General features: G+C 52.4%; 6 protein-coding genes across 6 annotated transcripts; 3 read left to right on the top strand and 3 right to left on the bottom strand.

The window, feature by feature from the left end:
- Positions 1–904: 904 nt before the first annotated feature.
- On the bottom strand, positions 905–4463 carry BO87DRAFT_76136 (putative integral plasma membrane protein). The gene is made up of 8 exons (XM_025629545.1): positions 4245–4463; positions 3647–4193; positions 3461–3587; positions 3311–3349; positions 3169–3253; positions 3069–3114; positions 1211–3018; positions 905–1146 (listed from the first exon to the last, which is right to left on the bottom strand). The coding sequence occupies exons 1-8, from the start codon at positions 4281–4283 to the stop codon at positions 988–990; spliced, it is 2850 nt and encodes a 949-aa protein (XP_025484530.1). The 5' UTR covers positions 4284–4463; the 3' UTR covers positions 905–987.
- Positions 4464–4625: 162 nt separating this feature from the next.
- BO87DRAFT_372269 (snoRNA-binding rRNA-processing protein UTP6) lies at positions 4626–6166 on the top strand. The gene is made up of 2 exons (XM_025622240.1): positions 4626–4778; positions 4860–6166. Exons 1-2 carry the CDS (start codon positions 4691–4693, stop codon positions 5951–5953), a joined length of 1182 nt encoding a protein of 393 aa, XP_025484529.1. The 5' UTR covers positions 4626–4690; the 3' UTR covers positions 5954–6166.
- Positions 6079–7002, bottom strand: BO87DRAFT_297296 (peptidyl-tRNA hydrolase domain protein; the record flags this gene model as incomplete). Its single annotated transcript, XM_025619016.1, has 3 exons — positions 6079–6166; positions 6239–6499; positions 6581–7002. The coding sequence occupies 3 exons, from the start codon at positions 7000–7002 to the stop codon at positions 6079–6081; spliced, it is 771 nt and encodes a 256-aa protein (XP_025484528.1).
- Positions 7003–8765: 1763 nt separating this feature from the next.
- BO87DRAFT_298132 (putative RNA-binding protein (Nab3)) lies at positions 8766–11779 on the top strand (the record flags this gene model as incomplete). Its single annotated transcript, XM_025619048.1, has 6 exons — positions 8766–10086; positions 10149–10328; positions 10388–10883; positions 10947–11076; positions 11125–11167; positions 11232–11779. 6 exons carry the CDS (start codon positions 8766–8768, stop codon positions 11777–11779), a joined length of 2718 nt encoding a protein of 905 aa, XP_025484527.1.
- Positions 11780–12073: 294 nt separating this feature from the next.
- BO87DRAFT_372267 (cytochrome c oxidase subunit 6B family protein) lies at positions 12074–12912 on the bottom strand. Its single transcript, XM_025622239.1, has 2 exons — positions 12601–12912; positions 12074–12461 (listed from the first exon to the last, which is right to left on the bottom strand). Exons 1-2 carry the CDS (start codon positions 12823–12825, stop codon positions 12339–12341), a joined length of 348 nt encoding a protein of 115 aa, XP_025484526.1. The 5' UTR covers positions 12826–12912; the 3' UTR covers positions 12074–12338.
- A 120-nt stretch (positions 12913–13032) lies between these two features.
- Positions 13033–14239, top strand: BO87DRAFT_412017 (protein SYS1). Its single transcript, XM_025626478.1, has 2 exons — positions 13033–13512; positions 13578–14239. The coding sequence occupies exons 1-2, from the start codon at positions 13265–13267 to the stop codon at positions 13984–13986; spliced, it is 657 nt and encodes a 218-aa protein (XP_025484525.1). The 5' UTR covers positions 13033–13264; the 3' UTR covers positions 13987–14239.
- The last annotated feature ends 130 nt before the right edge of the window (positions 14240–14369 follow it).

Genomic DNA, 14369 nt, shown 5'->3' with positions numbered 1-14369 from the left:
AAGAAATTTCCTTCTTTTCTTTCATTGTTGCCTGATAAAGATCAAACAATCTCCATCTAGGGGAGGCAAAACTGGGACGAAGATCAACAAAGAAAGTCAAAGTACCCGGTACATTCCTCGGAGGATTCCTAGCGCTGCTGACACCGAATGACTGGTAAACTAGCAATGGAAAGTGCTTACTTGCCTCAGCGTTGGTTTCTATTGTCGTTGGAATGTTCTTTTGTGGGTAGCTTGAGTGTTGATCTTAGTCAAAAGATTTTGTTATGGTGTGATATACTTTGTACTTGGTAGTCGTGCTCGCTGGTACTCGTCCAGGACAATGGTTCGACACAACCGGTATAAGCTGGAATCTGACTCTATGATGTGACTGGCCTGTATTCTCTGACAAGGTTGCCTGCTCTAGAAGAACCATCAAGAGAACAATAATGATCTTTGCAGCTGACCAGCTCAGAGCTTCGCTGTAAAGACCATCAGCATCGTGTACCTTGTCATATAGATTATGTCACATCGACCTAGCAAACATGCTTAATTGGCGGTTTCGCATTCCACAGCTCAGTCAAGGATGGCACTGAAGGTGAAGGTCAGTCCTGGAGTACGTTCCACAGAACGAGGGGCAGGCAGTCAGGCAGTCAGGCAGGCAGGCACGAGACCAGGGCCCTCAGCTCCTGCCATCCCCTTCTACTAATAAGTTTACAACCCAACAGCAGGCAATCCCGTCGTCCCTGAGCCTGGTAGTCCGTATAGCACTTCACAGTGCACCTTCGCTGCGGATTTGCTGCACAATTTCGACTGTGAATAGAAGAATAAGGGAAAGATGACATTATGTACGATTTAACGAAAAGACCACATATGATCACCGCAGGCAATTGGCCACGCAATGCTGGTATGCTTGTCGTATGAACTATACTCAAGAACAGTATATGGAAGACATTCGATGTTGCTCACAGGTATCTGGAATGATGTGCCCCTTCAATCAAGAGCTAACACTCATTGCCAGTATCGGGGCTCGTCAAAGACATGGTACCGATGACCACGAACTCCCTGGCCGCGGAACAATGCAGGGAATCGACGGCCTTCAGGGACCATTTCCTCGGGGATACGCATTTCATTTTCCGGTTCCGGCTCGCCAATCACAAATTTACCGACCTATTAAGAATAGCTGGTTAGATGGGAAAGATTCGTGGAAGTGAAATAGGCCAAAGGAGCATACCTGGATTTCAGTGTCGGTGATCGAGTCACGGCTAACTCTGGCGTAGCCTGTTCTCTTCAACTTCTTAAACAGAATGTACTCGCACCAACGGTCCCAGTCCGTGGGATCAATGTCCTTCATACCACTGATATCACTGACATAAGTGTTGTAGTTGCCCTCGAGCGGTTTGGTGACCAAGTAGCTCAGCAACACCATCGGACGAGACGACGAACCCATCAGGTTGGACAAATACTCCGTTTGCAGACGACGGTCTTCCGGATCCTCCTCCTGACCCGAATGGAAGACCACGACATCAACAAGCTCGCCATACATGTCCAAAGTGGCGTGGATGGCTGGGGCAAGCTCACCAACAGGTGAAGGGAGTAGGTGATGGGTGGAGTTGACAATCGGGAATTTGGAGAGCAAGGCAGATCCCCAGGTGTGCTTGTTGGGACCCGGTCCAAAGTCCGCGTACATTCCCAGGTCGTCCGCCAAGAATTGCGTAACATCACGGTTGCCCATGATGATGCGCTGGTTGTCTGACTCAAGCAAGCCGATCACATCAAGCTCAAGCTCCTGGATTACATCGCGCATGCGCCGCTCAGATGCCCACATATCGTTATCGAGGCCGAAGTGGATCGTCCAAATGCCCATGGTGGCAACTTTGTCATCCTTGTGATAAGGAGTGTAGTCATTAGTGGGGAAGCGGAGGTATGCGATGGAGACGGAGAGCAGTTGCAGGAGCGCGAGGACGTAGATGAAGTATGAACGCTGTCTTCTGCTGTTAGGGCTAACGGCCTTGATCTTCGGGCTTGAAGCATTCGACACACCCGCCGAGAAGACACCAGCGCCAATGGACAACATGATGGTGATCACGACCCAATCAGTGTGCTCTCTGACGAGGTATCCACCAGGAACAAAGGCGTAAGCAACGACCCAAACGTGGAACAGGATCAAGAAAATGTACAAGACGCAGCCCACACCGAACGTAGATGCAGGGGAATGTCTAACGGCCGAGGAAAGGAGAACGGGAGTCACGGCCAGGAGGTAGAACGTGAGGACAAGACCGCCATAGTATCCGGTCCAGTGACTGTAGCAGGTAAGGAATGTGGCACCCAGAGAGCCAAGTCCGAACGCTGTCCAACTACCGGCCACAGAAGGATAAAAGATGCCGTAGACGAGACCAGCACCCATGGTAAAGATGGTGACGGCACCGTGGGGAGCCGCGATGGGGCCCCGCACTGGATAACCCTCCCAGACCCAAGACATCATCGTACTAGAGTCCGAAAGAAGGTAGTGCATGGCGAACATCAAGCCGCCAACACCCAGACCGGCCAGGAACGGAGAGCCCTTCTTTCCACTCGACGGCAGATAATCTCCTCCGCTCGTGGCAGGTCTACGGTAGGATCGAAGGACAGCCAGGACAGCGAGAACAAGTCCAATCTTGTTCCATCCACCGTTCTGAGCGTGCATGATTGGCCACAGAGGGTTATTGGTAGCGCATGCGAACTTGGCGACGCTAGACAGAATCAAACCGATGCTCCATGAAAGGATACGGGACTCCAATCTGACGTTGTTCGCTCTCTCCGCATACAAGCTAGCGGCCCAGGTCACACAGCTGCAGATAACGGCGAAGCCCATAACGAAGAGGCGGTTGGCAGGGTCTTGCACCTTATATGCCAGGAGTCCGGACAGCGAGAGCAGGTGGAAAAGGCGGGGGTTCTTGATTGCCGCAGATTTGATGGCCGGGATGCCGAGGAGCAAAGGTGAAAGGTAGCAGACAATGGCTGCCTCATATCCGGAGATGCCCATGTGCCAAAGGGGGAAGTCTACATCCAATCAGACATGCGATCCTGCAGATAAGAAACGCACTACTTACACCAGACGAGAACGGGAAGGGCAGTGCAGAGGGTCCAGAAGACGAACTACAACTTATCAGCAACCACATAATTTGAGGGAAAGCCCAATCTGAAGCGTACCCCATTGTAGACGTCTGCAGCAGCATCGATGATTTCAGACCAGAAAAAGCCCTCGCCAAACGTATTTCCGACAGGCTTGCCCTTCCTGACTACGAGTTAACTGCCATGTTCAGGTTAAGTCTGGAAATCAGATTGTACACACTCTTTTTCAAGGACAGAGTCCGCAGTGGTCTTCAACTGCCTGGAAGTTTGCGAATCTTAGATCACGTCTTTCAAATACCGACAACCATCTTTTGGCGACTGTACATTTTCCTCTCTTGCTCTGCATTACTTTGGAAGCCATTGTACATACCCTCTGCTAACCCCCTTGACATCCCTCACAACAATCTCGAATGCGTCAAAGTCAAGAGCTGTGACGGCATCGAATCCGACATCAAACAAAATAAGCGACCACTCGAAGAAGGCGTATCTCGTGTAAGCTGGCCAAAGGTTAACAGTCTCATCCACAGCAGCAGCAGCAGCATCCATGCGATCTTACCCCCAGGAACCTTGTGCACTTTGTGTTGGATGAAGTAGTAGATCAGTGGCACCAGAGTGCCAAAGAACAGGCTGGCCAGAATCTTGCGGTACTTGACAGCGCGGCGGTTGTTCGGGCTGAGGGCGAGGCAACCGAGAGTCCAGGGCAAAGTTGCCACCAGGTACGAGATCATGAAAATATCGTGCCAGTCGTGATCATCAGTCGAGGTAACATAAGTCCAGCCTCCGCACGTGAATGTCCGGAACAAGCCCACACCAGCGACCAGCTTTGGCAGGGCGGAGTTAGGGCGGGCAGTCAGGAGGTACCAAAGGAATACGAGGGCGAAACGAGGACCGGAAGTGATGGCAATGAAGACTTGGAAGAAAGAGCGTTCAGGATAGCGATCACCGATGGTGGCCGACACGGAAGGGAACCATTCATCAGGGTAGCCGTAATGTTCGTTCTGGACAATCTTGTGGAAATGCAAGAACATTCCCACTACCAGGGCACTGAAGAAGGCCGTGTAGGCCACAGCCGTATGTGCCCAAGAGATCCATTTTCCATTGACCTGAGAGATGGTCAATTAGCTTGACAAACCGCGAAGCGCAGAGACACTAACCGCCACAACGGCATCCCCATCTTTATATCTGGGTGCCATGGCAGCACAGGGAGGCACCGAGCACGGACTCCGGCCAATTAAAAGAATAAGCTATCAAGAAACAGACTAAAGGGGATAGAAATGAGCGTCAATAAAAGAGAAATGAAATGAGAAGGGAAAAGAAAAGCGAAAGAGCGGGTCGTACAAAGAATCCCAACAGCGAGAAGCCCAAGATTCCCCTGAAGGTGAGAGACAGATGATGGGATGACCTTCGGAGCGAGGCTCGGCAACACGCGGGCGGCGCGCACCAGCCACTAGCCCCGATCAGGCAGGCGGCCAGGTCCCTGGGCGGAGATCTTGTGCGGGATGCCGACAACTTTTTTTGCCTAACGTCTGGTTCTGGCTGGATTTCTGGGTTGCAAAGGAACTGCTGAAGTCGCTGCTTGCCAAAGCCATCCAGAGCAATCATGTCAGCTGCTACCGACAAGGCCCGCTTCTTTTTGGAGAAGTCGGTCCCTGAGCTCAAGGAGTTTGAGCGGAAGAAAATCTTCTCTAAGGTATATGGCGCTCATGGTCATCATCTATCTACCCACCTCAATGCGCCTAGAAAACTGACATGCCGTTTGATCTGCTTGCAGGAGGAAATCACAGCCATCATCAAGAAACGGTCCGACTTTGAGCACAAACTGAATGCACGTGGCGCCCTGCCCGTTGACTTCGTCCGATATGCGCAATACGAGATGAACCTAGACACCCTGCGCCGGAAGAGGGTGAAGCGATTGGGAATCAGGTCGGCGGGATACACTGGGCAGAGGCGCATCTTTTTCATCCTTGACCGCGCGACTCGCAAGTTTCATGGAGATGTGGGCTTGTGGGTGCAGTACCTCGAATACGCAAAACAACAAAAGGCCTACAAAAAGGTCTCGAGCATCCTTACAGACGCCTTGCGGTTACATCCCGCCAACGTCGACTTGTGGCTATACGCTGCGCAATACGCTGTGGATGAGCATGCGGATATGACACAATCTAGGGGTTACATGCAGCGCGGATTGCGCTTTTGCAAAAGTTCGAAGAAGCTGTGGCTCCACTATGCCAAACTGGAATTGATATATATCGCCAAGTTGGTTGCTCGACAGCGAATCTTGGGTCTCGATAAGTCGATTGAAGCCCCGAAGCCAGCGGAGGAGGATGATATGGATGCCGACATGATCGCTATGCCCAAGATTACTGGAGAAGATATCAACCCCGGTGCTGGAGAGGATGGCGGTGTGGATCAAGTCGCTTTGGACAACCTTGCCAACACCCCTGCCCTGACTGGTGCCATCCCTCTCGCCATTTTCGATACGGCCATGAAGAACTTCGAAAATGACGACCGTTTCGGTCATGAATTCTACGATATGGCAGTCGAGTTCGACGACCTGCCCTGTCTGCACAAGATTCTCGGCCATGTGGTCGACGTGATGCAGCAGAGCAAGCCCAACAGCCCCCATACGCAAATCTGCTACATCAAATTCCCCACCGCCGGACTCCAGGTCACTTCGCCCGAATTCCCACGTGCGTTTAGCGCATCATTTGCCCGTATCAAGGAGTACCGGAATAACCCCAACGTCGCCAAGGAGATCATCAGCTGGCTACAGCCCCTTGAGAAGACAGAAGGTGTGGATGCGTCTCTCCAAAAGGCGATTTCTGCGACTATCCGTAACGCGGAACGCATTGTACAGGAAGCATAGAGCTTACATTTCGTTTAAATCATTCATCGGCGTTTATCGGGCTTTTTCCGTCGCAAGCTTAATGGGCAATGAGAATGAGGGAAAGGTCCTCTTGGTTATTAGGTGATGAAAAGTTAGCATGTTTGTTAGTCGTCATAACTACCCCGGCGGCTGCTCTTTTTGCTGCTGTGCATTTTCTTCGACTTGATGCGGGCTTCGTTTGCAGCTTTCTTTCTGCGCTAGATCAGTCCGAGGTTCGCATGTTCCTCAAAGTGGATCCTAAATACCCAGAGGGGAAATACATACAGTTTTTGTACCTTGTCACGTTGTTCTTGCGAAGTCTCTCCGGGAATCGTGTCCTCTGCTATGCTCTTGAGGAGCTGGTGGAGCTTATCGTAGCAAGCCTCCACGTTGGCGGTCTGTCTGCGCGACTCATCCGATTGAATGACCAGAAACTGGGATTTCGCCGCGACGTATCGAGACGCTTGCAGCGGGGCATGTAGAAGTTGGGGGACGAAAGGCAGTAATGATTTGAGGGGGACTCGTAATGTGGCTTTCGAGTTCACCCTATACGAAGTAGCATTAACAGATACATGTTAGTCACCAATCAATGGGAGTGGCTGGTTCAGACCGATGGCGGCAACCGACTTGTTCACGTTTTGACCTCCAGGGCCACTAGAACGACTAAAGGAAATCTCGCAGATGTCACGCGGGATGGTGATAGCCTTTGAATTGAGCCTAGCGACCCATTCCCTAGCCGCCGTCAGGTGGTGGTCCGAATCTAGGCCCGAGGGAGTCGAGATGGCGGCGGCTCGCCTGGACGCAAAGGTTCGTGTCGCGACGGTGGGGCGGGACGAAGGGGGATAATAGCAAGCGAGGGAAACGCGGTGAAAATTACGGGGGAGAGAAAGCCGGGCATGTGCCATGATGGATTCTAATCCACGGCTTACATGATTCGCTCGCACCATGTTCGCAGCAGCAGTAGTAAAAGCAGTAGTAGCAGCAGTAGCAGTGCGCGGGGAAGGGAGGTGCCGCGCAGCTGCAGGTAGGACCGATAGGAACAGGGACATTGAATTAAGGATGGGTATGCTAACGAGTAACAAGCACGAGGATCTTCCAGAAGCCGAGCTAGAGTAAAGTAGCTTTTAGTACGGATATGACGGAGTTACTTTCACCAAGGACCCGTCAGGTAATTTAAAAGTAGGGTGACCGGCAGGGTCGGGCTGATGGTTCGTCAACGGGTAGGGTAGACACCAATCTCAGTAGTAGTTAGCAGCGGTCGGCCTCGGTTGCGATTTTTAGTGAGATGGTAGCTTGATCATCAATCAAAGATGGATGTTTAGATTCTTCAGACTAAAAGAGTACTAAGTAGGTAGATGGATAGGCTGGGTCGGTCACCGCTTGAAATCATGAACAATGGTTCCGATACCGACACCAAGGTGGCATTCCAAACAACAACAACAATAACAGACCAGTCAGTTGACTTCCAAGTGTTCCGAGCCTTTAGCCCAAGCTAGCTAGTTCCTACTTAGTTATTACTTATTAGTATTATTGTGTAGTCACCACAGACGGAAGAACTCCGTCGGAGCGAGGCAACAAGGATCTGGCCCCGAAGATGGCAAGATGGCAAGATGGCAAGATGGCATCATGGGGCCCAGGTATATTCTTAGAGGGACTTAACGTTTTTTAGTTTACTGTGTTAGTCTAGATACTCCGTATTTAGTACAAAAGTAGTCGGGCTTGACTAATTGATACCGATGCCAACTACGGCCAGTTCCAGAAGAGAAAAAAATCCAGGTGCGCCATGACCCGCCGCTAGTGTCCGATCCAGCCAGTCACACCGCCTGGCTGGACCTGCTGAAGCACTAAAACACCCCGATCAGGCATGGCGCCGGTACTGACTTGCGCAAACTTTGACCTTTCCGTAACTTTCAAGTTACGCCGTGGAGCTGGAATCTTCTCAGTATTCTCACCACCCTTTCCTCTTTCCTCTTTCTCTTCTCCCCCCCTCCACCACCAGAGATTGAATCTGTGTGAAGCGCGAAAAAGCAGTCCAGCCATCCATCATCCAGCTGGTGGATAAGGCATTGTTTCTTCCCTGCTCCATTTACCATTTTAGCTCCTCCATCGCAATCTTGCGTCTGCTGATCGCTTGTCCCTCGTTCTGTTCCAATTCCTGATTATTGTCATTGGGTATTGATGAAATAATACGCGCTCCTCCTCATCTCTCACTTCCTCATCGCCTTTCCTTGTTGTTCCGTGACTCCATCTTGCTAGAGCTTTCTATAACGGCTTGTTCCTGATCTTTCTCCCCTTTTTGCTCACCCATCCTTGTACTATTATTTCTTTTTTCCTTCTCGGTTGTTCTCTTCTTATACTGTTCACTCCATCCATTTCTCCGTTGCGCTTATCGCTTTGTTATTTACGCGCTTTCTCCTTCCCTCCCCCGCCTCCTTTCACAAAAAAAAAAGTCTCACTGGTTCTTGTGTTATCCTCGGACAGGATCCAGGGGTGTCAGTGTCAGAGACTGTGTGTGTGTGGCTTGTCTTTTTATCTTCTCTCTCGCCATCCGTCTCTTTACTCTTCATCACCCATCCACACCATCGGAAGACAAGAAAGAAAGAAAAAAAGAAGCCCACCCCTCTCTCTTTTACTACTTCCCTCTGGGTTGCTGCTATCCCTTTTACCGCCCCGGCTCCAACGGCCCGGTTCATTTTGCAAGATAGCCCCACCTTAGCTTTGTCGATTTTCCAAAAACCCCATCTCCGTGTGGTTCTTGTCGGACCTTCTTGTGTGCTCTTGTAGATGAATCGACCTCTCCCCCCTGGTCTACATGACGCCCAGCTCCCCAGATGAAGCTCTTCACTTCCGCGGCAAGACCCTGACTCCCGAGAGCCCTCGTCCGCTACACGTCGCGGAACCTGCCAGGATCCCGGTGCTTCAGAATCAAATGGACCCTGTTTTTAACGACACGTCGACTTATGAGAAGTCCGAGGCCTTCCTTGGCAATAGTTCCCAGGCGCATCCCAATGATTTCACCTCACTTCGTGGCCAATATGCAGGGCCCGGCGAAGTGAGGGGAACTACTGGCTCCGTGCAAGTGCCGGAGCAACCACCACCGCGCCAACCACCAAACACTCAAGGTAGCTTCCACCCGGATTCGTCGCAGGTGGAGGATGGATCGATGAACAAGATTGCCCACGCACTGTCTGCTACGGCTACAACTGCCCAGGCGTCCTTTGCATCAGACCAACCCGCGCCTCCCATGGCCGGCGGTACCTCCTCCGCAGCCCAGGACGCTCCAACAGACTCTTCTCTAACCACTCTGCCTCCATCAGATCCCGCCTCCCTCCTAGCTCCTCCTCCTCCCCCCGATGTCCCTCCCTCTTCCTCCCATGCCGCTCAAGACACCCCCAGTGCGAGCGAGGTAGACCACGCAGTCGCCAGCTGGACCGCCCAGCCCGCGCCGCAAACTCGCCTAGACTCCCAGAGCAAAGCTGATGATAACACTGGTGAGGATGGTGTCGATTTTCAGAACCTCCTCGATAATCTGCCCCCTTCTTCCACTGCGCCCTCTGCCCCTGCGGTCTCAGAGACAGCGCCTTTGTCTACAGACGTTTCTGCCTTTCCCCAGGCAGGAACGGGTGACGAGGCGCTCCAATCTTCCCTGGGACTTCCCCCTCGCCCCCCTCCCCAGGAGAAGCCCTCTATCCATCCCAACTACAATGCCAGTGATGACATCCGGTCATATCACCAGCTCCCCCCTAATACTTCCAATGCACAGCCCTCCCCTTCCTCCACCTACACCGCCCAGCAGAGTAATTATCAGTCCAATCTGGGCCTCCCATCATTGGCTGCGGCTGGCGCACCGGGGACGTCCTCGGGTGCCAGCGCTTTGCCCCCTCCCCCCGTGCCGAGTTTCCAGCAGTCTACATCTACTACTACCTCCGAGACTCAGGACTCCCCAGGACCAGTGAATAACAGAAAGGGTGGCGGTGAACGGGTAGTGGCCCGGCAGAACAAGGGTTCCGATGAAGACACGCCATGGGGCCCCGAGGTGCAGAAGAAGTACGATAAGTTTCTGCATGACGAGAGGATCTACGTAACCGAAGGTCTTTGGGACCGGTTCCCGCCGGGGTCTAGATTGTTTGTTGGTTAGTACTACTTGCTGTGTATGAAGACAAATACCCAAACAGTGATCTGACCGAGGTCGCAGGTAATCTGCCCACTGAAAGAGTGACAAAGCGCGATTTATTCCACATCTTCCACAAGTTCGGGAAGTTGGCGCAGATATCCATCAAGCAGGCCTACGGGTTCATCCAGTTCCTTGACTCGTCTGCCTGTAAACAGGCTCTCGACGCTGAGCAAGGAGCTGTTGTTAGAGGACGCAAAGTCCGTAAGTATACCCACTCGACAATGGATGTCCTCGCTTGAGACTCATCCGTGTTGCACCAGATCTCGAAATCTCGAAGCCACAGAGGAGCACAAGGCCCGGGGCCGCCCCGGCAGAACCTTCTCGCGCTCCTCCACCAAGGCGCTCGAGGTCTCCAGAATTCAGCCGGAGTGGTCCTTCTGGCAGCCGCAGTGCGAGAGCCCCGGCTGATCGTTACGACCGTCCGTACGAATCGGGGCGCGTGCCATTCAGCGATTTTAGGGATGAGCCCGGTCACCGTAGACGTGACGACTATCGGCCACCCCCTCCGCCTCGCTCGCCGTCTCCTCGTGCATTCCGCGCCAGGGACGGGTACCGGTCTCGGGATAGAACTCCAGAGCGGTACGATCGACGCGAGAGGCGGCGTTCCCGGTCGCCCTACACGAGAGATCGCAGATATCGCACCCCAAGCCCACGGGGTCGTGGGTCTTACGAGGGTGATGCAGACCTGCCCGTTCCTCGGCGAGCTCCGAGAGACGTACCGGAAGTACAGATCCTTGTGCTCGAGGAATTGGATCGGTGAGTAGTCCTTGTTTTTTCTTCTCTGTGGACCATCCATGCAATGTCTAATGCCGTGGCCAGCAACTTCATTTTCTTTGTGGAGAACTCTTTCCGTAACCGGGGTCTCCGGGTGGATGTGCTTGTCCTTGGACCCCGAATTCCCCTGAACGCTGCTGTTCAACGACAGATCCAGGAGGGCGTACTTGCCGTAGTGAGGCTTTCGCGCCCTAGTCAGTTCTCTAGGAAAATTCCCCTGCAGGTGTTTGACCGAAGCGGGGGGGCAGACAATGTTCGCTCCAACGGTGAGTCGCCATTATCCTCAGTAGGCCTGCGTGAGTTGTGGTTCGCTGACAGTGTTCCTGCTAGAATACCCCGATGTCGAGCCCAGTATCGCCGCCGAGATTGTGTTCCATGCCCAGTCGATGCAGCGTGGCGCTCCTCCGGCGCCTTTCCCTCCCAACCCGGCATTTGGGGTTCCCCCGCTTCCTGCTCCGGCTGCAACAGTGCCTCCTCAGGCGCCGCTGCCTACCGTCGCCAATCAGCCCAATATTGCCAACCTGATTACCTCCCTTGACGGGCCCACACTACAATCGCTGCTGGGAGTGCTCCAGCAACGGCCGCCAGCCGTGCCAACGGCGCAGCAGCCGTTTCCTAGTGCCAGCACGCCGCATGGCGCAGCAGACCTCGCTAGCCTGCTGAACGCTGCCACTCGCCAGCCTGTTGCTGCTAACCCGCAACAGCCACTAGCTCCACCGCCCTTTCCTCTGCAAGCGCCAAATGCTCCTTTGGTATCCGACCCCAACTTGATTTCGTTACTTGCCAAGGGACTTGGAGGCCAGCAGCCTCAAAATCAGGCAGCCGTTGGTCCCCATGTGCAGAACATCATGAACCAACTGGGCAAATGGAAGCAATGATTGATGACATTCCTTGTTTTCTTTCGTCTTTTCTCTTTCCTCTCTTTCTCTTTCTCTCTGGCTTCGCAGTCGTTGGCGAAATTTAAGGAGTCGGGCGTTGACTGATTGATTGATTGATTGATTGAGACTCGGATATGGAACGTTACCGCAGGTAAAGATTATGAAGGTTCTGTTGCTGGGTTGATTTCTTGCGCACTCGATCGAATCAGCGAATACACGTTATAGGGGTGCAATGGTTCTGTTGGCTTTGAGGTATTGAATTAGACATCGGACAGCGATGTTGGGGTTCTATGCGGAATTATTGTATCTATTTTTATCCACGGATTCTTGTGGGGTCTTAGGCATAGTGACTAGCATGGCAGACACAATGCAAGCACACGGTAATTCTAATAAGCCACAGTTCCAGCCTATAGTGGAGAGTATCTAGTAGCATGCGGTCCGGCAGTCATTAGAAGCCTGGTAAGCGTACATCAATATCGTACAGGTAGAAAGCCCTCAACGGGCGCCGCCACTTCCCCGATCACAAGCAATCACCTCAACTATTCTTTTTCCATCTTCTTTACCGAGAGTTCCACCCTTGTGCTTTTAATTCTTGAACCTGGGCGGCATCTTCCTTCTTGATCCGCTCAATTGTCTTGTCCCGGTTATACTCCATCACGCGCTTCTCCTTGAAATATTTGACCTGCCATGGGAACGTATACAATTAGCTTCAGATTCAATACTAGGTGACGAAAGTGCCATGGTCTTCTTATCTCATGCCGCAGTGAACCACAGCAACAAGCGAAAACCAATGCGCGAGGAAGAAAGCAAAAAACACATACCCATGCCCTCGAACAAGCCGTTTCAAACTCTGCAATCTCCTTTCCACACTTCCGGCGCGCCTCCTTGTCATCCTTAATTGCATCCAAGATATCATTGCGGTCGAGGCAGGAAAAGAACATGTCGCGGCCCTCGTAGCATCGTTGGCGGGAGGTTCGATCGGGAGCTATGCGGCCACCATCGGAGGCGGTGTTGGTAGATTCGGAGGACCAGGGAAGCCAGCCCATTGTTATGGTGTGTATGTGGTTGTGTAGAAGGGGTGCGAGGAGTAGATGGGGTTTCTAGAATGTCCGGATATTGAGCGACAATTATTGAGATGATGCATTGGTTGCTCCGCTCCGCCGCCGCGGACGCCGGTCATGTGGCGCTAACCCGTCCGGTCGAGTTGGCTCCAACATCGCCGAACGGCGCTCTGGATAATTATCGATCAATCAGCCCTGCAGCACCACGTCATACAACCCGAGGAATTCTGCCCTGGAATATTTTCTTTCCGGCCTGGCGTTATTCAGGAACGCGTTATTTAGACTTGACGTCTCGCAGACATCCACTCGGTTCGATAAGTTTGCGGTCAAATACACTACACAACTCCCGACCACCGCAGTTTGGGGGCCCTCCAACACACCCAACCTAAATCTAATCGCCTATACACAATAAAATAAACAGTTCATGCCCCCGCGCCGCCGGGCCCCTCGAGCGGGCTCTCGAACCGACCTTCCCCCGCTGAAGATTGTCCGGAAGATTCTCCTCCTTCAAGTCGCCTACTATGTCACCGCCACGGCTCTCATCCTCTTTACGACGGTCGTCTACGGTACACCCTTCTCCCTCGACCTTGTCTTCAGCTGGAATGCCCTCCGCGGTGATACTACGATCGGATGGATGCTTGGCTTGGTGTGGTTGTTGACGAGTGGAATTGGGTGAGTTCTCTAGCTTGTCTTTCCACAGTACAAGGCACACATTCTAATAAGAAATCCACAACTAGGGCAATATTTCTCCTTCTCCTCGTCGCTCGGTCCAAGCTTATCCCTGACTTCGCTCTTACCCTACACTTCCTCCACCTCATCGCTACAACCTTGTACACGCATTCCGTGCCCGCGAATTGGCTCTGGTGGGGCTTGCAAGGTGCGAGTGCCGCGTTCATGACGTTCTTGGGCATCTGGGCCTGTCGTTGGCGGGAATTGCAGCCCATCAGTTTTGGTGGTATCGGCGGAGGTAGTAGCAGTGGTGCATCTGCTGCAGCTTCAGGAAGTGGTGAAACACAAAGTGGTGCTGGCGAAGAGGAGTCATTCTCACTGTCGAGGGGTAGAGGAAGGGGACGAGGCTTGCGCGATAGTAGCAGTGCCGGTGATGAGTACGAGATGGTGGAAATGAAGGGCGACGCGGCGGTATAGATTTCTCTCGTCTTCTCTGGTTTTTCTTCCCTTTTCTTTGTCATGACTTTATCACCCTTTTTATTATCTCTTTTTGACCTTGGGGTGCGTGAGACTCCCGCTGGATGTGGTTATGGTCTATCTTCACGTTTACTCCTGTTCTCTTCTCATGTATACCCTAGCTGGCTGGTACCTGCATTGGTGGCGTTGTTGGATTGATGCCAATTATTTCTTTTCTCATTTTCCTCGGCGTGTTATTCTAACTTCTACTGTGTGAAATATATATTAAACTTGCTGTGGCAAGGAGTAGGCATAGAATTGGAAGACATTGGTTTTGCACTGGCTACGATCTCGGATATGTATCCGGGAACGCATTACTTTAGCACATAATCGGCCCATGACAT

This window comes from Aspergillus neoniger (assembly GCF_003184625.1).
Source record: "Aspergillus neoniger CBS 115656 unplaced genomic scaffold BO87scaffold_2, whole genome shotgun sequence".
In the NCBI taxonomy this organism is placed as follows: Eukaryota; Fungi; Ascomycota; class Eurotiomycetes; order Eurotiales; family Aspergillaceae; genus Aspergillus; species Aspergillus neoniger.
This window is presented reverse-complemented; position numbering and strand designations above follow the sequence as displayed.